This window comes from Nannobrachium achirus (genome assembly GCF_963921795.1).
Source record: "Nannobrachium achirus genome assembly, chromosome: 16".
Classification (NCBI taxonomy): domain Eukaryota; kingdom Metazoa; phylum Chordata; class Actinopteri; order Myctophiformes; family Myctophidae; genus Nannobrachium; species Nannobrachium achirus.
Genome location: NC_137823.1, coordinates 43,602,969 through 43,625,854, shown reverse-complemented (window position 1 = coordinate 43,625,854; position 22,886 = coordinate 43,602,969). Strand labels below are relative to the sequence as shown.

The 22,886-nt window shown below is 44.6% G+C and overlaps 2 protein-coding genes across 2 annotated transcripts in view; one reads left to right on the top strand and one right to left on the bottom strand.

The window, feature by feature from the left end:
* Positions 1–22,886, bottom strand: part of LOC308300226 (acyl-CoA:lysophosphatidylglycerol acyltransferase 1-like) — an 89,703-nt gene that overhangs the window by 20,893 nt on the left and 45,924 nt on the right. Inside the window, 2 exon segments of the mRNA XM_080744037.1 lie at positions 7,471–7,597; positions 22,534–22,813. Of these exon segments, the coding sequence (XP_080600163.1) occupies positions 7,471–7,597; positions 22,534–22,813 (407 nt within the window).
* On the top strand, positions 16,795–19,686 carry LOC308300312 (ubiquitin carboxyl-terminal hydrolase 4-like; the record flags this gene model as incomplete). The annotated part of the gene is made up of 1 exon (XM_080744130.1): positions 16,795–19,686. One exon carries the CDS (start codon positions 16,795–16,797, stop codon positions 19,684–19,686), a length of 2,892 nt encoding a protein of 963 aa, XP_080600256.1.

Sequence of the window (22,886 nt, the reverse complement as noted above, 5' to 3'; positions counted from 1 at the left end):
ACCACTGAAGTATGGCATTAATTTACAAATATATATATATATATATGAAATATGGAGATGCAAGGTTTGTGCCCGACTGACAGCAACGATATAGAATTCAACCCATTTATCCTGCTACGCCCACCAAGCGCTCCCATCTGCCTTTCACATCACATGGGGCTTATGATACTACTGTCTGGGAGAGAGAGAGAGAGATTATGTAGAGAGAGAGAGAGAGAGAGAGAGAGAGAGAGAGAGAGAGAGAGAGAGAGAGAGAGAGTGTGTGTGTGTGTGTGTGTGTGTGTGTGTGAGAGAGAAAAACTCTGTGTCAGAGAGGAGGAGGAGGGAGGAGAGAGAGTGTATAATGTATGTGTGAGAGAGAGAAGACCACAGACTGGGTGTGAGAGACGCTGAGCGAGAGAGAGAGAGAGAGAGAGAGAGAGGGAAAGAAACAGCAGAGGGAGAGAAAGAGAAAGAGTGACAGAGAGAGGGAGTAGGAGAAAGATAGAGAGGAGAGAGAATGAGAGCAAGAGAGAGAGAGTGTGGAGAGGAGAATGAAAAAGGAGAGAGGCTGTAATGTGATTCACTTCACTCAGACACCAACGCCACGTTTTTCATCATGTCTTGGGGAACCAGGAAGTTAGCACTTTCCTTCCTGGTTTTCTCCACTAAAGTCAATGGGATTTTTGCACGGTGCCAACCGCTTCTACGTCTGGCTTTGTGTGTCTGTATGAGTGTCCACATGAGCACTGAACTCCATGTATGGAGAATGGAGATAACTGCCGTCACATTGAGTGTCTGTATGAGTGTCTGCATGAGCACGGAACGCCATGTATGGAGATAACTGACTCCACGGACAGAACGGCCCATACAAGGAGATGTGCACGTGTACAGTATGTGTCGTGTTTATGGTATCAAACACAACAGCGATTTTTTTGTATTGATACAGACAGATAGAGACCAACCCTGTCCTAGACCAGTGGTTCTCAACCGTTTCAGGCCGTGACCCCCAAAATAATCATATTTTAAAACTGGGACCCCCCCACCCTGACGAGCACTAAGAGTTGAGGAATTATATTTTGTACAACATGGTTCTATTGTGAAAATAGCAGATCTACATGCTTTTCTTTTTACATTTACTCGTGACCCATACATTTTTTTCCATGACCCACAAATGGGTCTCGACCCACTGTTTGGGAAACAGTGGTGTAGAGTCTCCAGCTCTTTAGTATACATTTCCAATTTTGTTTCGTCACTTCCAATTGCACTTGTTTACCTTGTATGAGTTCACTTACAGCATTCAGGCCTACAGTAGGATTATTGAATGCTTTAACCAGTGAAAAATAGCAGATATACAAGCTCACAGCGTGGCACCGAGTGCCGCGCTGTGAGCGGTCCCTGGAACTAAATATGTTGAATGGGGGTCCGTGGCCAAATAAATATAATTTTGGGCGTCCTTCACATGAAAAGGTTTGAGAACCACTGAAATAGTAGTCTCTCAAGAAGAGACCAACTGAGCTCCAGCTAAGTGAAAAGAACCTTTTCTTTGACGATGGCTGGCCAGATTGCTGACATAGAAACATAGGTTTTTAAAAAAATCTTAGAAGGATTCAAAAGACACTTATAGAATCGGGTCAAAATTCTAATTTTCAAGATTTTTCAAAAATAGCAGATCTACAAGCTCGCAGCGCGGCACTCGGTGCCGCGCTGTGAGCTTGTATATCTGCTATTTTTCAATAGTTAAAGCATAAAATAATGATTGCTTTTTTGGGGAGGAAGTTTTCTTTCCAACGAGTAAAAGTGCAGTAACTACGCAAATAATTAAACTAATAAAAAAGGGCTTTAACGTATTTCAATTAGCCAGCCAAGTGGGTTATTAATTATACATCTGTACATCTGTTCTTGAGTTAATTGTTTATTCCCCAAAATCATGAAGGCTGACTGAGTTGACTTTGGAGACAGGAGTTACTGCAACTTATTGGCCTTGCAGGGCAGTTAGTTGCAGACTTCCCTTACAATCTACAACTTAACTGCAGCCCACATGCGTCAGTGTGCACACACTCATGCATATGCATGAGCACAGACACACTCACGCCCACACAGTCTCTCCTTTAATCAGCAGGTTAATCCACTTGTTTTGTGCGCCGGCGCGCGTGGGCCTCTGCGCTAAGCTCCAGTGCTGTCCCGTGTCCCATGCGTGTGCACGTCACTGTTGCCATGTATGCTTATTATATGCAACCGTGGGCTTGTTTTTCTGTGTAGTCGGCGCTTAGAACGATTTTGGGCTTGTTTCCTAATGGGGTTTATAAACCAATGGTTCATAAAAAACAAGTTAACTCATTGATGACTGCCAGGTTTTTCACCACCAAAATCGCTGAATATTCTGCGTTGCTCCGACCTGTGCCCAGGAGCATTCAAAAGACGCCACGGGTAATCTTGGAATCGGAAAATAATCTTTGTCCAGGTAATTGGTGAAACGTAGGCTAGAGAATAGCGCCATCCAGCGTCAAAATGAGAAAAGTAAAGTAAAAAGAAATGGATATTTACTTGGCGACCCTTATACAAACGGATCCATGGCACATTTTGAGTCATGACCCTGTGTTGGTGAAACTATGGAGTACAATCCTAAATCCCACTTTTGCATTGTCCCCAACCTCAATTTCCAAAACATGCACGTCATCCTTAGGGAATTCTGAGCGCCAGGCTCCCGGGAACTGGTGGCGAGCGAGCACAGCTTGGATGGGAAAGAGGCACACCACCTACGTAGACACACGGCACGTGCGACAGCAGAGCTCAAGACCCTGACGGAGTCCCGAGTTAGTGTCGGCTAGTCTGCACTCTCACACGGCAGGAAGACTAACACTCCTCCCCGTTCGTCTAGCATGCCAAGATGATGCAACTGAGGAACACGTTAATCTCACACCAAGTCCTAAACACAGTATAATCCACACCCAATGGGGATTAGCAATACGAACATGAACCAGGTGAAGCAGGGCAAGCATGCATTACCTTTGTATCACGCATGCATTACTTTGTAACATACATCAAGCATTAACATTAAACCAGGGGTTTTCAACATGGGGTCCGGGAACCCTAAGGTGTACTCAGAGTTACTAAAGGTAACCTTTTATTTACATTGACCACTTCAACCCTAGAATCCATATTCTGAGGGGAACATTAGCCGAAAATAGCCTCGCGCTATGATGGCAAAGGGGTTTGGTGAAGAGTGTAGAAGACTGTGTAGACTGAGGGAAAATAGCGTGAACCAAGTTTTACCGAAGCAACGTTCCGGTCACATAAACCTTCTTCAGATGAACGGATGGTCTGAAGAAGGCCTATGAGACCGAAATGCTGCTTAAATAATAATGATGATTAGACTCCTCCGCTCCACGTGATTATTCTTCTGTACTTTTCATTGGTCCAATGTTTATGAAACCCACAGACACACTGAACCACTTTCCCTTTCAAAATATTGCAGAAATCGCAAACGTAGCCGATCTACAAGCCCATGATGCGTCACGATGCAATTTGGCTATTTTTGCTGCATCTGTGTGACAAAGCAGGGCATTCATTTACGAAAAAAAACATACAACTTTTAGTGGTAAATGGTGTATTTATATAGCGCTTTTAGCCAAATCGCTTTACATGGGGACACTTATCGACACTAGCTCTGGGGGAGCCCGGGAACGAACTGGGAACCTCACGGTTCCCTTCCGGCCATTCTGCTGGCCACTCTATCCCTGAGCCTCTGCCGCCCCTATATTTTTAATACGGAGATACAAGGTTTATGCCCGAAAGCGCCAGTATTTGTTGTAAGGTTAATGTTTCACTATAGCAGCCATAAAACAGAACACTTCTCTCCCCCTGTCTCTGAAACACGGCTGAAGTTGATGTGAAATGTTTACTGATGGTGATGTCATTTTACAGTACTTCCCAGTTTTGAGCAACCGTGCCATTGTCCTTGTTTGCGTAATTCATGGCAAAACAGTGATTTTATCTTTACGAGTCAGGTTTATGCAATAGCCATAGACAAAATGGACATACCAGGCTGGTTCCTCCATGTAAAATGCATCGTGGGAATTATTCTGTAAAAACTTTAGTTCCTGTATAGATTATGATAACCATCCGCAATTAACTGAAATGCACATAAACAGAGCACAGTGTCCATTTAAGTTTACTGCTTTTTATTGCTGTGAAGGAGAAATACGTTTTGAGCTTTTGACCCGTCACCTTTCTCTCCGCCACTCAAATGCAAAGCCCTACTTAGACTATCTATGGTGCACGGCGCCAAATACATCAGAGCTTGGTCCCTTCCAATTAGACTAGCTACACGGTGCTTATCTGGGTGCTAAAGGTCGGCAAATGGCGCTAAAAGTCACCGCATGGCGCTAAGGGGTCTAATTTATTCATGGGTCTGATTTAGTCATGTGTGTGTTTTGGGTGTCAATTTACCTTTAAGAAGCAGATGCACCTTTATCATAGCACGCTGTTAATTAAACGACACATTTAGCAAATTGGAAGAGACGCAAACTGCTGTGGAAAATTGCATTAGGAGTAGCATTAATAATGTTCTATAATGGCCCGGACCACTGGTGTAGCAGTCCGGGCACCTAAGCTCCAAAGTAGCCTGACAGGGTTCGGGTCCCCATCCCGGCGGCTTTTTCTGCATGTCACTCCCCATCTCTCTCTCACCCTTTTCCTGTCAAAATACTATCCAATCAATAAAGGTTTGGATTTGGAATTGCTTTTCATTTTATGATCCAAGTACAGTAGGGAGGAATCTGACACTGAGACAGATGAGCCTGCACACTGCCACTTGTTTGTTCCAGAGGATAATTTATTAGAGCAACGTTTCTCTAGAGGGTTTGACTCCAGCTCGGGGCTCTGCACTTCCGGGCGTTACATATACACTATACCAGTGTTTCTCAACCACTGTCCCTGGGGACCTTTGGTGTGCCCCTGAGAAGGGTCAAGTGTGCCCCTTGAAACTGCTTGAAAGTATTGTATTTATCAGTATTGTATTTATCATTTTAAAAATGATTTAAACTAGTGAAAACAGCCGATCTACAACCGCGAGGCGTTGTGTGCTTGTAGATCTGCTGTTTTCACAACTGTTGTGTGACAGCCTTGTATGATGAAGCAGGGCTTTACTTTGCGAAGAAAAGTACACATTTGAAACTTGGAGATACAAGGTTTCTTCCCGACAGTGACGATATTTACACCCCCGTATTATGTTGGTGTGCCCATGGATTCTTGGGACATGACAAGTGTGCCCATGCAGAAAAAAGGTTGAGAAACACTGCACTATACTAGTGCCTGGTCCAAAAGGACAAGACTACAGAGTCACATGTTCAGGGGTTGAAGTAGTGTGGTGTGTCAGCGTCTCTGAGTGCCAACATGAGATGAGCGCTAATTCAATTATAGAACTATGATGCCACTTGCTTGTAACACAACAACCTTAGGTATCGTGACAAATCACAGCATCACGAGAGGAAGGTCTCACCAGAACCCAGTCCAGAGCTTTGTTTCCGGTACCAGTCACAGCAAAACAGTGTTAAATGACTTTCATTTGAAGTAATCTTGATAAAATACACAGGTTTTACAAGGACCCGTGACTTTCTAAGTATGTTAGAACGTTTTTTTGAAAGCTCATGCCAGCAGATATGACCTAAAATACATCAGCATAAAGTAAACATAAATAATAAATAAATAAATAAAAGAAACTTTGTGAAATTAAAAGTTGGTAATAAAAAATAAAAAAGAGAGAGAGAAAGAGAGAGAAGCAGAAACAATATAGGACCACAGCCTCCCAGTCTGCAGCATACTTCTGCGCACATTTTGGAAACAGTTTGTCTGTCACAAAGTCACACGTGGCATTCTATTACATAATAATTACATCTGGTAGCTTTCTGGTTTGTGATTGACAGGGGGGGTTAAGGGTGAGAAATCAGATGGTGGTGTTGTGATAATGGAGACTGAGAGCAGAGAGTTTTCCTCTGGCGGCCTGTCTGCAAATTCTTGTGTGTCACAAATGTGTCACAAAAAGACACATTGCCCTTTTCCGCTGCACCGGACCTAATTAAAAATGGCTGCATGGTAAACAGTCGACCAAAAAACTATGACGAAAAATGTTTGTTGACTGTGTTTTTTTCACTGACGAAAACTAAATAGAAACTAAGCTGTGGTGACAAAAACTAAGACTAAATATATTGACAATTTCGTCAACAAAATAAAAACTAGACTAAAAGGGAGGGACTAGTGGAGAAGACAGTCATTTTAAGTTTGGTTGCTCTCAGGTGTTGAGGTGCTGGAAATAGCCGATCTGCTATTTTCAGCACACAAACAAGTGTAAAATCAGTCATTACGATGCCATCAAGGCCTGCCAAAATACATTTTAGTCGACTAAATCAACTGTAGATTTAGTCGCCTAAAATCTTATGATATTTCGACTAAAATTAGACTAAAACTAATACTTTTCAGGTGACTAAATTATGACTAAAACTAAATGACATTTTATTCAAAAGACTATGACTAAAACTAAATCAAAATTTGCTGTCAAAAACAACACTGCAATCAACTAACAGCTAAAGTTACCATGGGATAACCAAGCATTAGAAACTATTTAGGCTGCGGCATCCAAGTGTAGCAGCGTGGCTTTGAAACAGATTCCTCAACCTTATTGAATGTCATATCTCTCCTCTCTTGGTGCTGAGAAGCAAGATAAATAAAAGTACGGTAGGTTCACCTTATTACTAAAAGACTTATTTAGACTTTGTTGTGCACCGGAAATTGGACCTCACAAGCTCACAACATAAATTAGGCTTAAACGTGATCACAATTAACAATTTAGCTGACGTTCTTATCCAGCCCGATGAGATTGGAATAAGCAGAGTTGAGTAAGCGTGAATTCTAGTCAATAAACAAGGAAAATAGCCACATAAATATAGTGTAGAGACAACAATCCGTACAAAGCAACTAGGATACCAGGTTCAAACAATGAACCTAGCATCAGTCTGAACAACCTATCTATATAACATTCAGTACATTTGTGCTCAAGAAAAACAAATATACGCAACTGACATAGTATATCTGCATAGCAAACTAGCATCTATTGAACAAGGTGACAAGGAGGTAGGCCAGTAAAAGGAGAGTGAAGAGTTATATGGGGTGACGTTCAGTCTGAAGAGCTGTGTTGTCAGACTATGGCAGACAGATTGGTAGTGAGTCTGCAGTTCTGACTATAATGGGGAGTGTATTCCACAGTTTGTGAGCCAGGAGGGAGAAGAGTCTTCTCGGGGCGTGTGGAGCTTTGTCCAGGGAGTTTCAGCAAAGGCTTGGATGGCATTCCTGTGTTAGCTGATGCAAGTGATCGAGAAGGGAATGCAAGATTTGGATGCCTTTGACTGCCCTGTAGGCCAGCATCAGTGTTTTGTACTGAGTAGGGGCTGCAATCGTGTGTGTGGAGTGTGGTGATATGCGACTTATCCTTACCTGTAGTGCACGTGTGTGACCGTGGGAGGCCTGTAGCCGAAGATCCAGGTCTGGATGTCCATGGGCCGTGCTTTAGGGTACGCTATGGTCATGTCCACCACCCACTGGAGGCCTTTACACTTGCTACCTGTCATTGGCAGGACAACAGAAGCAGAGAAAGAGTTAGGTTAACCAATTTCAACCCGGAGTCCTTATGTCAATATACTGGCAGGCGAACATGGAAAAGAAATGTTTCACAAGTCTACAAAAATAGCTGTCTACAAGCACACAACATGTAACCATACCCCACCTAATACCAGTAAGACTCCCTAATCGGGAGATAAGCGACCGTAGGTCACATGTATACACAAAGAGTAGGGAGCAGTGTCCCCAAAAAATGTGGACGGATCCATGTTGATGACATGAGTGTAGACATACTGTGTAGCGATTTGCGTGATTTTAGGGCAAAAATTGGAGGAGCAGTGTCCAAAAATGTGCTTTCAAAAATCGGCCTGAAGGTGGCGCTAGAAGAGGGCCATGTGAGAAATGAGGGGTGGGGTCTCCGCGCCGCCGAGGCGGATGAATAGGTACCGGCCCCGGCTCTCCCGGTCGCTCCTTGCCCAAGTTACGGCATTTTATGTGCGCTGCAGTGGCAGGGGGTCCTCCACTGGGGGCGCCACCACTTTTGCATCCGTTCTGGAGCACAAGGAGTCGGTGGTCCCCGGGAATTCCCCGTGAGCAGCCCCGTTGGGGTGGTCATTTGGTCATTTTTGCACATTTGGACATTTTTTACATCTGGGGGTCCCCCAGGGACCTGGGGGTCCCTGGAGCTCCGGGGGTCCTTGGAGGTTTTAGTTTGGCAGGTAAGGAGTGTGTGTGCAAAATCTGGCATGGATCGGGGCAACGGTTGCGGAGATATGAGCAGGGCGGCTTGTAGATAGGCTATTTTTGCAACACCATTGTACGAAGTATAAAGTAGGGCCAAAGTTGGGAACCAACGATTCCCAAGGCATGTGACCATCTTGTTTCTGTAGCGTGGGGCGGCTTGATGTACATACCCTGGACATGACGCTAGCATGACCCGGCCGGGGGATTGAACCAACTAAACAAACTGAACTGAACTAAGGGCAGACGCTCTAACCACAAGGCCACTGAGCAATACATTGCACTGTGACATGAGCTTCTCTGAAAACGGTCTGAAACAGTCTGAAGCTCATGTCACAGTGTAATCTGCCCCTCTCCCCCAACAACAGCTGACCAGTACAGTAAGTAGTCATACAGTCAGGCTATACAGACAATTCATTTGATTGGCTTATAATTGCACAAAAATATTAACTTGTTATTTAAGATGATTCTTAAAGTGACAGTAACCCTTTAGGTGACAGGCCCCCTTTAAGTAAAAGTATCAAGACGGCAATGTAGATACTCTGTTACAAGTAGAAGTCTGGAATTCAAAATATACTTGAGTAAAAGTACTAAAGAATAGGCATCAAAGTGTACTTAAAGTACCAAAAGTAAATGAAAAACTACAACATGTTTAAAAATTGCAGATCTACAAGTTCAGCTTGTAGATCGGCTATTTTCAAATAGCCTACCGTAAGTATTTTTAAGACAAGGCTGATGCACACCTCAGAGGTTGGTGACAGGTGCGTAGGACGAAAATGCATCTATTCAAAAAGGGGAACTTATACAAAAGTTGCTTTATTTCTACGTTTCGGTCATGTGGACCTCATCAGGACGGACATTTAATGAATGTTTTGTAATATTATAATTTATATCTGCCAAGTAACTAATAACTAAAGTTTTCAAATAAATGGAGAGGAGTAAAAGTACAATATTTGGATCCAAGATATAGTTGAGTAGAAGTAAAAGTATCGGAAATTGGAAATACTCGAGTAAAGGACGAATTGTACTAAATTGTACTTAAGTAAATATACTTAGTTACTTTACACCACTGCTACTGAGCTGGTGCCAACTTGGTTAAAATGATACATTACAGACAGGACACTACTGTCTCTCTTTCACCAGCCAACGCTAACACTAACGCTACAGTCAAACCATAGACAGCTGTGCTTTGTTGTGGGTGTTGACTCTGGTTTTGTGTGCTATGTGATGACACAGAGTGACCGCTTGGATTGGAGCCAGAAATCAAAATTCCTTTACAGTAAGAAATTGAGTAGCAGTCGTGACTTGTGACTATTATACAGTATAGTATTATACAGTAAGTATTAGGGATGGGACGATAAGCAATATTATCGGTTATCGTGATAAAAAAACACTCATGATAATCATATCGTGGAGATTGTAACATATCGTGATATCGTCCTCTGTCATGCACTGGGATCAATTCACCTTTTATTTGCTGAGCTGCATATCCGATACCACTTAAACCCTCTATAATTGGTAAAACGTACTTATACGTACTTGATACAGTCTTTTTTCACTCTCTATCAAATGTCTTTGCCAAAAAATAGCCGATCTACAAGCTCACAACGCATCGCAACGCGACGCGACGCGTTGTGAGCTTGTAGATCTGCTATTTTTTGGCAGATGTTCCGCCCAGGATAACGGATTTAGATTATTTTGAATTTTCGTAAATCGCGATTTCTTTTGCCACAATAATCGCGATATGACATTTTCATATCGTCCCATCCCTATGTGTTAGCTGTAACCTATAAAACGATAACACATAATATAAAATCAATATGATAAACAGTATTAGTAGCTGAGTAATTGCACTTCAAATATTGCACTTTAGCTGAATTGCAGTGATACATAGTGATAATTTACCACACTGCGTTCAGTAGAGAAAGTCATGTGTTGGATGGGGGGCAGAATGACAAATGACAGTGAGAGGCAGAGCAAATAAGAGTTGATGTAAGCGGTGTGATGTGCAGTGTCAGCTCTGAGTTCTCACACGCACTTTGATGTAAAACAATGAAAGTAAAGTAAGAGGGATGATGATTAATTAGGAACCTCCGGAGTTTCGCCTCATCCATTAAGCTGCCTCCATGCCGTTAAAAAAAGCCTGCAGGACTCAAGTCACATTGTATGCGTGTGTGTGTGTGTGTGTGTGTGTGTGTGTGTGTGTGTGTGTGTGTGTGTGTGTGGAAACTGCCGCACACCTTCTGCGCAATGCACGACGGGACGTGGGAAAGTTGTGGATAGGTTTATTATAGATTCTGGTGAAGCATTGTGAGCTTGTGAGGTCTGCTATTTTTGGCCTTGGTATTAGGACAAGAAAAAAAGCATCATACAATTGCAGTCCTAAAATGTCCATGTCTTCAAATAATAGTAATACAAATATCTCTCTCTCTCTCTGTGTGTGTGTGTGTGTGTGTGTGTGTGTGTGTGTGTGTGTGTGTGTGTGTGTGTGTGTGTGTGTGTGTGTGTGTGTGTGTGTGTGTGTGTGTGTGTGTGTGAGGAAAGAAAAGGGGATGGCACATCATTGAAGGAAGGTTTTCAAGCCAAAGGGCACTAACAGCCCACATAAACCTGGGCAGGTGGTTAACTCAGCATCCAGTCTCACCCACAGGTGAAAGTCCTGTTGATTAGTGGCGTGGCCGTCTAGACTAGAGCACAGGTTATTGGACAGTCAGTCAGTCAGGAGTCAGGACACATTTTTGGGTTGCAAGACACATTGGTTCGCATAGTAAAATACTTTAAAATAATATAATTTCAAAAGAAAAAAACAGGATTATTTTACATACATTTAAAAAAATGTAAGAAGTAGTGAAAATAGCTGAAAAATCTCATGTAGAAGCTCACAACAACATGTCACATCGCGTCACGTTGTGAGCTTGTAGATCAGCTATTTCCACTAGTTTGGGTTCCCGGCCCAAATTTCGTTTTTGGGTCTGGGGCTAATACACTCTAGAGTACTGGTTCTCAACATCCGGTCCGGGGACCATCAGGGGTCCAAAATGGACCCTTGCAGCTCTGTAACTCTTATAGCGTAATGTAGCAGTGACTTAGGGGTGTGTCTGTCTCTAGGGAGTCTAGACGTGTGTTGGGTGTGGTGCAGAGTAGACGCCTGTACACAGCCACTGGCAACAACTCAAAAGGTCCATGGGAGATTAAAACACATGAACCTAATCACCCTTTACAGGGGGATCTAATCCAAGGAATGAGGAAGCAAGAATGGTTTTACAGCTGATATCTGCATAATGGTGATGATAAGAATTCTTTTTATGGCTCCTGACCTACTACAAAGTGGATGTGGGACTTCAGGTGGCGAGCTTGTGACGTCAAGTCATCTATCGCCTGTCGGGCGGAAACCTCATAATACAAAAATATCAAAAGTAGCTGATCTACAAGCTCGAAACACGGCACGGGCATATCAGCTACTTTTGATGCTTTTGTGTGAAGCTTTAGTATGATTGAGTAGGGCATTAATTTACGAAATAAATCGCACCAGGGCTCACTTTGCATGGTATCAAACACGACACGCGCGAACGTGCATATCTCCTTGTATGGGCCTTCTGTCCGTGGCGTCAGCTGTGGTGACATTAGTCTCTTATGACGCTAGTCTTGTACTGCATACGGACATGGTGACATAGGGACCTACACACAAAGCCAGACGTAGGAGCGGTTAGCACCGCTCAAAAACTCTAAAGTTAGAATATGGAGATCAGAGGTTTCTGCCTGAACAAAATAATATACTCAACTCATACAGTACTTACTAGAAAAAAGCCATTCTGCACACTTAGAGAGGGTCAGGTGCGTCAGAATAATGAACTTGAATAGTAGAACAACGGGGAGTCCCGCACGCTGTCTTCACTTACAACACCTTTCTTTATCGGTACGTTTCGGTCACTCTGATCTTCATCAGGCATACTCATACAGTACATCATAGCTATGCATCCATTCCGTTTCTGCCTGCTCAGTGCCCCATTGACTTCCATTCTACAATGACAGCTACATTTTTCAGTATAAAACATGTTCATGCCACTGGCAGTGCGTACAAGCTATCTGACGCTGGCCGGTCCAGTGGTTTGCGAGATTAGTTCCAGAGAGAGACACACACAGACAGACACACATATATGAACATGAGGTTTCCACCCGACAGAGACGATATACTGACACCACATTGACCTCCCCACCACCCTTAAGGGGAATTGAGGAAGTTCAGGCTAACGGCACAGCCTCACATTTTCTTTTTTATAGTTCTGCATTTTTTCATTCATTTTTATTTTTATTTCCTTTTGACTTTTCAATTTAAGTTTAGTTTGAATTTGATTGCAGATTTGCTGGTTTAGTTTAGATTTTGTGAAAATGCAGAATGTTTTTACAAAAATAGCACATCTACAAGTCAGTTCACAACGCGTAGATCTAAAACATTTGTTTTTCCGTCTTTGAAGACTAAAACTAAGGGCATTTTCTGTATGATTTTTGCTAAGTTTTAGTTCATTTACACAATACAGTTTCAGTTAGTCATCATGGTTTTTGTGTAAAGCCTCGTTTTTATTTTTTATCTCCACCTCCCTCCAACTCTAGTTGTGACGTTGTTTGGTTCCTTTTATTTTAACTACAACAACCCAGCTCCCCGCGAGGAGGGAGGTAACAGGATACCTCGCTGCGCTGAAAGGCGAAGCCGTCGTCTCCTCATTCCCCTGCAACGCAGCCCCGCCCACAGAACCGGGCCCCGTGCCAAAAAGTGTCACCACACACACACACACACACACACACACACACACAGGCTCCCTGTGCAGTGACACAATACTGGAACAAATGTTTTAAAAACCCACACCGAGAGCGAGAGAGAGAGAGAGAGAGAGAGAGAGAGAGAGAGTGAGGAGCCGTGCCCTCTTAGTAAACACTAACAGAGGGAAGGAGGAACACACGCTGGCAGATGTCTGGCGCGCCATCAGGCCACCGTGCGGGCCAATCACACGGCCTGAAGGTCACCACCGTATATTTCCCTCCTCCCCATCCTCCTCCTGAACGGCAGGGCGGGGGCGGGGGCTGGGGAGGAGGGAGATCTCTGATTGGTTGTTTAGAAGGAGATAAGGGGGCTGCTCGCGGTGTTGTCGTTGGAACGCAGCTCTTAAACCTTTGGACCGCCGGGAAGTTCTTAGGAGCAGAGCGTGATGGAGCTGCAGCCGCAGACGCCGCTGCACGCCTGTGAAGACCGTACTGTACCGTATGTCACTGTCAGTGGCGGACGGTAAACAAGTACGTTTCGTTGTTGCAGGGCAGAAACCTCTTGTACCCGTCCGTAGATTTACTGTCCTACTTGATCACACTACAGCGTCACACAAAAGCATCAAAAGTTGCAGATCCACAAGCTCCAAGTGTGGCTTTAGAATTTGAATCCTGGAAAGTATCAGTTTTGGACATATGAGGTTTCCAACCGACGGAGACGATACACCTGACTGTACTCCCCCCCCCCCCCCCCCGTGACTTTCACTACGCTACATTTCAAAGAGAAATGTTGTACTTTTGACTCTACTACTACATTTCAAGGTAGGGACTCTTGGGGACCCTTATCGTATTGCAATGATAGCGTGAATGATCACTTATTATGTCAAAATAAAAGGTAAAATAGAACTGATAATATTGCCCAGCCCTAAGTCAGCATGACTTGTACACCTCTATAGCGTATCAGCCAGGTTCAGAGAGAGAGAGAGAGAGAGAGAGAGAGAGAGATGGAGAGATCATCATCATCACAGAGAGTGCTGTGCTTTTGACCAGCCAGCAACACGCAGGCACACACAAATGTGCACATGCATACATGCATGCATGCATCTATGCACACAGACAAACAGCAGAGGACAGCCAGGGACATTGCAGTCTTTCGGTCACTCCCTCTGTCCCTCCTCCCCCATTTTAATGTTATTATCCAGATTCAAATGGAAGGTCAAGTCCTACTGCACTGACCGCCCCCCCCCCCCCCCCCCCCCCTTCGGTCGCATAAAAGTGTGGCTCAACTGTAACTGTGCCAAAACCACAAGGCAAGAGGAAAAAAAAAAACACCCTGAAATCAAAGACTAAACTTGTTTAGGCTTGGCTCGTTCCTTTCCGCTTAAAACAGCAGATTCAGAATGCTGATGGTCAAAGCGCATTCACAAGCACACCCTTCGACTGCATATAGTAGTAGTAGTAGTAGTATTCTAGTCACTGTCGTGTCGGGTAGGAAACATTGTATGAGCACAACCGTAATTTTTCAGGAAATGGTGACAAAAAGCTGTGTTCAATCGGATCCAATGTACAGTAGTCATGCTCTTGTTATTACATTTTCATTGGTTCAACATTTATAAAATCTACACAAAATTCACTTTCAAAATTGATCGAAAAGGTGCATTCCACACACAAGCTTTCAATTCCAGGAAAGTTTGCATTCCAATTATTTCCAAACAAATTGAAATATTGTAAAAAAAAAAAAAAAAAAACCTGCCTAACTATGATCATACCATCATCAACATCATCAGCATTAGTGAGGACCAATTATACGAAGATAGGTTGAAAATGGTTGAAGTCCATTCTTAAATTTTTGATCCGATTTTGTTGTCTTTTTTGCCTTCCCTCTCGACACCTTCAGACCCAGGCGTGTGTCAGTGCTGAGACGGTAGCACGTGGAGCGCTGCGTTAGCAGGCCCTGGGGTTTTAGCAGAGCCCCTGGGACAGCCAGCCTGCAATAGTGCTCTTCTTAACACTCTTGTGAACATTACTACTGAGACAGCGCTCCTCTAAGAATGGATTCTGAAGTCGAGCCAAAGACATTTCCCTTTGTGGAGAAAAACAGGGGGACTTTCCTTCTGCGCACGTTAGCGACAAAACCTCAATGAGTGGTTGATTTTAGTTCATTGTGTGCTTTTTATCACCTTTTCTCCCCGATTTAGTCGTTATTTCAATTGATTCCTCTCCGCACACATTTCCGTGTTGTGACTGTGGTTGACTGACTCCTCTTATTTTCCTTTTGTTCCAATGTTCAATGCCAAAAACTGTATTTAGGGGCTGATCACCAGATGAAAAAAATAAATTAAAAGAATTACAATACTTCACTATACAGGCTTTTGGTGTGTCGAGGACCTTGATGCAATTTGTGGCACCGTGGCACATATCACCCTAGCTGTCTCTGTCACTAAGCCAGCCAGCCGACGGACATACGCTGATTTCATGCTGCTATCTCGGCCTGCTAGCAGAGCTGTACCTACTGATCTATTCCACTGTGGAACGGTTCACGCACACTGGAAGGTATAAACTAGAAAAGGTGCTCTTCGGAGCACAGCTCTCCACCAGGCCAGGTTGCCTAACCAGGGCCCGCAAACTATGGAAGGCAGCCATAGACATTTGGGAATGGAACTGAGGAATCTGACAGATACATCTTGATCACATGACTACTGAGATACGACAACTGAGATATGGTTTTCGGTGAAGTTTGGACAAAATCGATAGGAGTAGTAGCGAAAACTGTGCAAAACTTGCAAAGAGAACTCAAAATGTTAATATTGTCAGGTGGAAATGGGCATGGCTTATTTGGGGAGTTGTGAATTATCCAATGAATCCAGGGGGAAAATCATTTTGATTGTATGACTTACAGTTCAGAGCAAGAATCGTTCTGTTTAGCCACCATGAAGTCGATTTGAATTATTTTGTCGATTTGAATTAATTTCAAGGTCACCCACCAGTATTGCATCTGTTGAGGCTGTCCGCATACATACCGTACATACATACATACATACACACTCTGTCAAGTGTTGGAGCGCTGAGGCACCGCAAAAAATCTTCCTTGGCCTGCAGGGAGTGTTTGCAAAGTTTAGTACCGATTGGTCCAATGGTTACTTTTCAAAATACTCAGTCGCTTTACAAAATAATTAATTTAAAACTGTGAAAATCTGAGTACATTAAGTAAAGTGGTCAGCTGGGTGAGCCGTGTGCATTTTCAGAGCATGTTTAGAGCAATTGACTGTGTTCCAGCTTGGATCAGCATGGTTCCTCAAGAAGTCACAGTGAGTCCAGACCTCATGGACTCCATATTTGGACATAATAGTGGATGACCTCATGGTCTCCATATATAGGCATGGATGATCAACCTAGATCTGGACATGGTCGACCCAGGATTTCATATTTCATGGATGATCATGACGTCACCGCGATGACACAAGCGAACCCAGCTAATTTGTTTAAAAGCAGCCGTGGTTTCAGTCAAAAGGTCTGTTCCACTTCCAATACTGATAACTCCTGGATGCTGCCTAATACTTTCTTCTGAAATCATCAGTGAATGTTATTGCTTAGTATAGTTATAGTTATAATATTTACTTTTACGCACTTTCAACCAAACCTGCCTTACCTACCAAACTAAACAACTTTCTAAAAACAATAACAATGAAAACAACTCAATGCATGCAGGTCGAGGGAGGCGGACCCGGGTCGGCTAGCGTGGCGGACTCCGACTCTGAGCTGGTGGCCGCTCAGATACAGACGCCATCAACTGAAGATCGGCAACAGACCATAAGATCACTTCTTACCACACCTCTGCAAAAAGACGACGAATGGTACCTGATAGATAGCCGGTGGTTCAGGAAGTGGGAGGAATATGTAGGATTTGATCGGAACGATGTCGCGGAGCAGAGCAGCATCCATCCAGGACCTATTGATAACTCTGTGCTGTTCTCAGACCATGAGACCCAAGTCCTCAAAGAGGGCCTTGTAGATCAGCAGCACTATGTTCTAGTTCCCACTGAAGCATGGAACAAGCTGGTCAGCTGGTATGGTTGTCCTGAGGGCCAGAGAGCCATTGTCAGGAAGGTCATTGAAGAAGGCATGTTTGTTAACAAAAGGCCTTGCAAAGTGGAGGTCTATTTGTTGGAACTGAGATGTGAGATGTACAAAATGGACAAGGCGCTAACGTGTCCTTTCAGTAAAGCTGACACTATAGGTACCTTAGAGAAGGAGATGAGGAGGCTTTTTGAAATTCCAACAGAGAAAGAGACGCGGCTCTGGAATGTGGTAGAGGATCAATATTTTCCGTTGGACAAACCAGCAGACACCACCGTGCACCATGCTGGTCAATACCAAAATCAGGTGGTTGTGATTGAACAAATGAATGAGGATGGCACGTGGCCCAAACAAGAGTTCCATCCCAAACCCAGCACTGCTACAATACCTCCACAGGTCCCAGGAAGGCCCTGTGGCAAATCAAGCAATGCCACGGGAACTTCAATGGCTTTAGTACCGGTATCAACAGAATCCAATCGAAAGAACAGTGGTAACTACAACAGCATGCAACTGCGCAAACCTCGATATAGATCTAGTCTGACCCCCTACTTCTATTCCCAGTTAACATCTGAGCCTGGCCTGTGTGGTCTCCGCAATCTAGGCAACACATGCTTCATGAACTCTGCCCTCCAGTGCCTGAGCAATGCATCGCCACTCACAGAGTACTTCCTGGATGATCGGCATGTGGCAGAGGTTAACCGAGAGAATCCACTGGGGATGAAGGGGGAGATTGCAGAGGCCTACGCTGACTTGGTCAAGGACATGTGGCACAAGCACTGCAGCTATGTGCTCCCAGTTGACTTCAAAAGGCAGCTTGGGCAGTTTGCCCCCCAGTTTTCTGGCTACCAGCAGCAGGACTCCCAGGAGCTGTTGGCCTTTCTGCTGGACGGGCTTCATGAAGATCTGAACCGTATAAAAGAAAAGCCTTACCTAGCCTCGCGGGATGCAGAGGGACGTCCAGATGAGACTGTAGCTAAAGAGGCCTGGGCCGATCATCGCTTGCGCAATGACTCGATTATAGTCGACACATTCCACGGCCTCTTCAAGTCTACTTTGGTGTGCCCAGAGTGCTCCAAGGTCTCTGTCACCTTTGACCCATTCTGCTACCTCTCACTGCCTCTGCCCATGAGTAACAAACGCACCCTGGAGGTTTCTCTGGTCCGATCAGACCCTCAGTCCAGACCCACAATGTACAAGGTGGCGGTCCCAAAGAGGGGTACTGTTATGGACCTGTGCAGCGCCTTGTCTCAACTCAGTGGACTCCCTCAAGAGAATATGGTGGTGACCGAGGTTTACCTTTACAAGATCTATAGGATCCTTGAGCTGGACAATGCCATCGACACCATCGTGAAGGGGGACGTCATCGTTGTGTACGAAGTGCAGGAGGAGGACAGTGAGGTGAGCATAAATGTGCACTTCATGACAGGATGCACAGGCCTTTACAGCTACCGATATACCGACCGATTTGGCATGCCCCTACTCATTACCGTGCCCAGACAGAACCTCACAGCAGATGTCCTGTACGATACAATCCTAGAAAGGATCGGGCGCTATGTGAAGCACGTGCATAGCCCCTGCAGTGAAAGCAGGGCCTCTGCCTCAGCCACCTTCGCCGGCTGTTGCCGGACCTGCAATGGCCCTAATGTGCAATGTGGGGGCGAGGAGCATCCCATCGACCACAATCCAGTTTACATGGACATTCAACAGAGCCCGGAGACAGAAAGTGGCCAAGAGGACGAGATGGAGGAAGAGATTAAAGACGGACCACAAGCTAAGCTGTCCTCCACACAGCCCAAGCTCTTCACCCTCTCCATGGTCAACTTCAAACACCAAACAGCCACCCCACTGCCTTTCGACGGAAACACCATAACGCTGGATCCACATTCAACTGTGGCGACCAACTGGGACTGGGACACAAGGCGACGGTGTTATGACCATCAGGAAGCAAAGGCTTATGAGGAACACGATAGCATGCTCCCACCCAAGAAGGAAGAGACCATAGTGGCTCTGAGGACATGCATCGAGCTCTTCACAACCACGGAGACACTTGGAGAACACGATCCGTGGTATTGTCCCACGTGCAAGAAACACCAGCGGGCCACCAAAAAGTTTGACCTGTGGTCATTGCCTCGCATCCTGGTAGTTCACCTAAAGCGTTTCTCCTACAGCAAATACTGGAGGGACAAGCTGGAAACCATGGTGGACTGCCCTGTCAGGGAGCTGAATATGTCAGAGTTTTTGTGCGATCCCAAGGCTGCCCCCTGTGTTTACGACCTCATTGCTGTCTCCAACCACACAGGCGGCCTGGGAGGAGGCCACTACACAGCCTATGCCAAGAATAAAATGGACGGAGAGTGGCATCACTTTGACGATAGCTGGGTTAAGTCTGCCTCCGGGGATGAAATTGTGACTGAAGAAGCCTACGTACTGTTTTACCAGCGCAGGGATGGGAATGATCCCTCCGAGCCCCAGCGCTCCGCCACTTTGGGAGGAGACCCCGAAGCAGGGTTAGTATAGTTAAAAGTGGTTTCTCTGTGTATCAGATCCTGTGTCTATAGGTGAGACGTGACCTTTGACACGATCTAAATGTCTCGATAGCAGACATAGCAGGGAGACAAAATACAACCACCTCAATTGCAAAAGTTAGGAAACGCTTCCTATTAACATACTCTACCATACCGATTGGACAAAATTAAAAAGTATTCATCAAAAAATACAAGTTACTTAGGGAGGCTAAGTAACATATAACTAAAACCAAAGACAGGGACGTGCTGGCCATTGGGAAAAGCGGGTAACTCCCGAATGGCCGGTTCATTCCCGGCTGGTCCAGGCCGGCTAGGCTGGGCGGCCAACAAAGTAAATCGTCACTGTCGGGCAAAGCCCTGCTTCATCGTACAAGGCTGTCACACAAAACTAGTGAAAACAGCAGATCTACAAGCACACAACGCCTTGCGGTGCGAGGCGTTGTGTGCTTGTAGATCGGTTGTTTTCACTAGTTTAAATCATTCTTAAAATGGTTTTGGACATACGAGGTTTCCACCCGACAATGACGAAATATAACTCATGTAATTGGCCCACTGGCTTGTCACTTGTCATGATCTGAAATGGCAAATCTTTGAGTAGCAGCAGCGCTATAGAGAGAGATCTCTATAGCGTGCAATGAGGGCCTATACAACTCTTTTTCCCGGGCTGAATCAGGGGCCCAGCACGTCCCTGACCAAAGACGTAACAAAAATCGCACCAGTGCGGATTGAGCGGTATCAAACACACCACACGTGCATATCTCCTTGTATGGGCCCTTCTGTCCCCGACATCAGTTGTGGCGATGTCCGTCTCTGCGTGCTTTCTATGACGTTAGTCCTGTGTGACGTCTCGTGTTCATACGGACAGTCAGACAGACACCCATACAAACATACACACAAAGCCAGACGTAGGAGCGGTTTGCACCGCTCAAAAACAAGGTTTGAAAAAAGAAAATGTGTTAACTGCAATGATAATAAAAAAGGTTTTTTACTGAACTGAAACTGTATGTATAGTGTTTACAAAATACTAAAACTAAAATCATTGAGAAAAACCTTCAAATATAGCACAAAAGTAAAACTAATATTTCTAGTTTACTGACCATTTTGAATCTTTCCACTAATACATATTACAATAAAAACTAAAACTAAGCCTTTTGAACAAAGTGAATCAGAAATAAACTAATCCCACAAAAAAAAAGGAAGAAAAAGGAACAAATTCAAATTAGACTGAAATTTACGAAAAATAGTAAAAACGGCTGAAATAACCATGGTTGGGATGGACGCCTTCTGATCAGCACTGTTGCAAAAAGGGACACACACTGAAACGATGAGATTTCAGTGTATCCCTTGTTCAGCCCCTGGGTCACAAAAGTCATCTTAAAATCATCCCTTAACTCTTTGAGCGCCAGCGCCCTCTAGGGGCCAAGGAATGCCAGCGCATCTCACATAGGCGAGCGCTTTAGCTTCCAGGACTTCAGCTTCCAGGACCTGACGTGCTCACGTTCCTGCACGGCATGGAAATGTCCCGGATGAAGATGCTAACAGAATGGCTATTCCCATTTTGTCATCTAAAAGATCATTTTTGGGCGATTTCGCCGTAAATAAACCTCGCGCCGCTTTCCTAAAACACAAAAAAGAGATATAAGCCTTTAAAGATGCGGCCTTTCATTGGATTAGGCGGAGATTGGCGATTGCGTTCGCAAATTACGGCCGGCCGGGACGTTGTTAGCTTTCGGCTAGTAGCTACAAAAATCAAGCCAGGCTTCAGAAGGCCTCTTATCATTTTATTCATTTAATTAAATAAAGCCGAACTACTTCGGGATCGGCACACTCGTGTACTCATCGGAAGCGGCGCCGAACATCGGGTGAACATTGGGGAGCTCAAAAATGTATTTTAAACCATTTTTAATGGAATATATCGTCGGACAGAGTAGAATGGCTAGCTGGCTAGCGGCTAGCGAGCCAGGACCACCCACGACTCTACAAGCAGCTCGGGGTAAGTGAATTAATAAAAAAAAGATTGTATTGGATTGAAATAAAGCCGAACTAGTCGGGATCGGCACCAGATGAGTTAAAAAGCACTGCGGTCCAAAAATAAGCAAACTTTCTCTGCGATATTGTCTGGCAGGTGACTCAGTATCGTTTACACTAGTCAGTCACTTATATTTGATACAATCTGTTTCTGTCAAAAATGTTACTAATTCAGTGGCAGTTGAGTCAAACCGCCGGGATCATTTGTTTATTTTTGAAACACAGATCAGTTTGACACGATATTAAAAAAAAGGTTTATGGGGATTCAGAATGGGGGAAAAACGCAACCCAGGTAGGATGCATAAATTGTGTTTGACTTCGGTGCTTTAATTAGAGGCGATATTATTAACCCATTCAGGCCGGGTACACATTTTAGTGTATGGGAGGGGCTTACAGTACATGTACAGTATGTATCAACATATTTGTTTTTGTAGGCTAATTTCTGATTTGGGCCTAACTATAGGTTAGGCCTAAATGGGAATGATAATGAATTTATTTATATAGCACATTTCCAGACATAGTCACAAAGTGCTTTACAGAGCAGGGTAAAAGAACAACACGATATGCATTTAAGAACAGTCTAAAAAAATCTCTCTCTATATATATACAGTATATATATATTCAAGGATTTGCAGAAATGTTCATGATTTTTCAAAAAGAGCAGATCTATTTTTGAATAGCTAAAGTATAAAAAAATAACGGTCAATGTGTTTATGTAGCACGGATTGCGTTCCCATCCGTGTGTGGGTTGTTGGGTGTGTTGCATGTGTGTGTGTGTGTGTGTGTGTGTGTGTGTGTGTTCCTCCTTTACCTGTCTTGTTGGGCGTCCCGGTGTCCTGGCTGACGCTGCCGTTCTCCTGCTGCGCGGCCAGCGTCTTCAGGATGACCTGCGTGGCGCCCAGGCGCGGCAGCGTGACGTGCGTCAGGTGCGGCAGCGAGTTCTTCTTGGCGAACGCCTGGCTGGTTTCCCGCCGCTTGCGCAGGAAGCCGCCCTCGGGGAACAGCACTATCCACTTCCTGTCGCGGCTGTGGTAGTACCGGTCCAGGTGGTCCCGCAGGATGGACAGCTGCTGGTCGCGGTGGGCTTTACCCTGAGAGAGACAAAAGACACATTTAGTTTAGTTCAGGGGTCTTCCATGTTTTCAGGCCGAGGACCCCTTATAG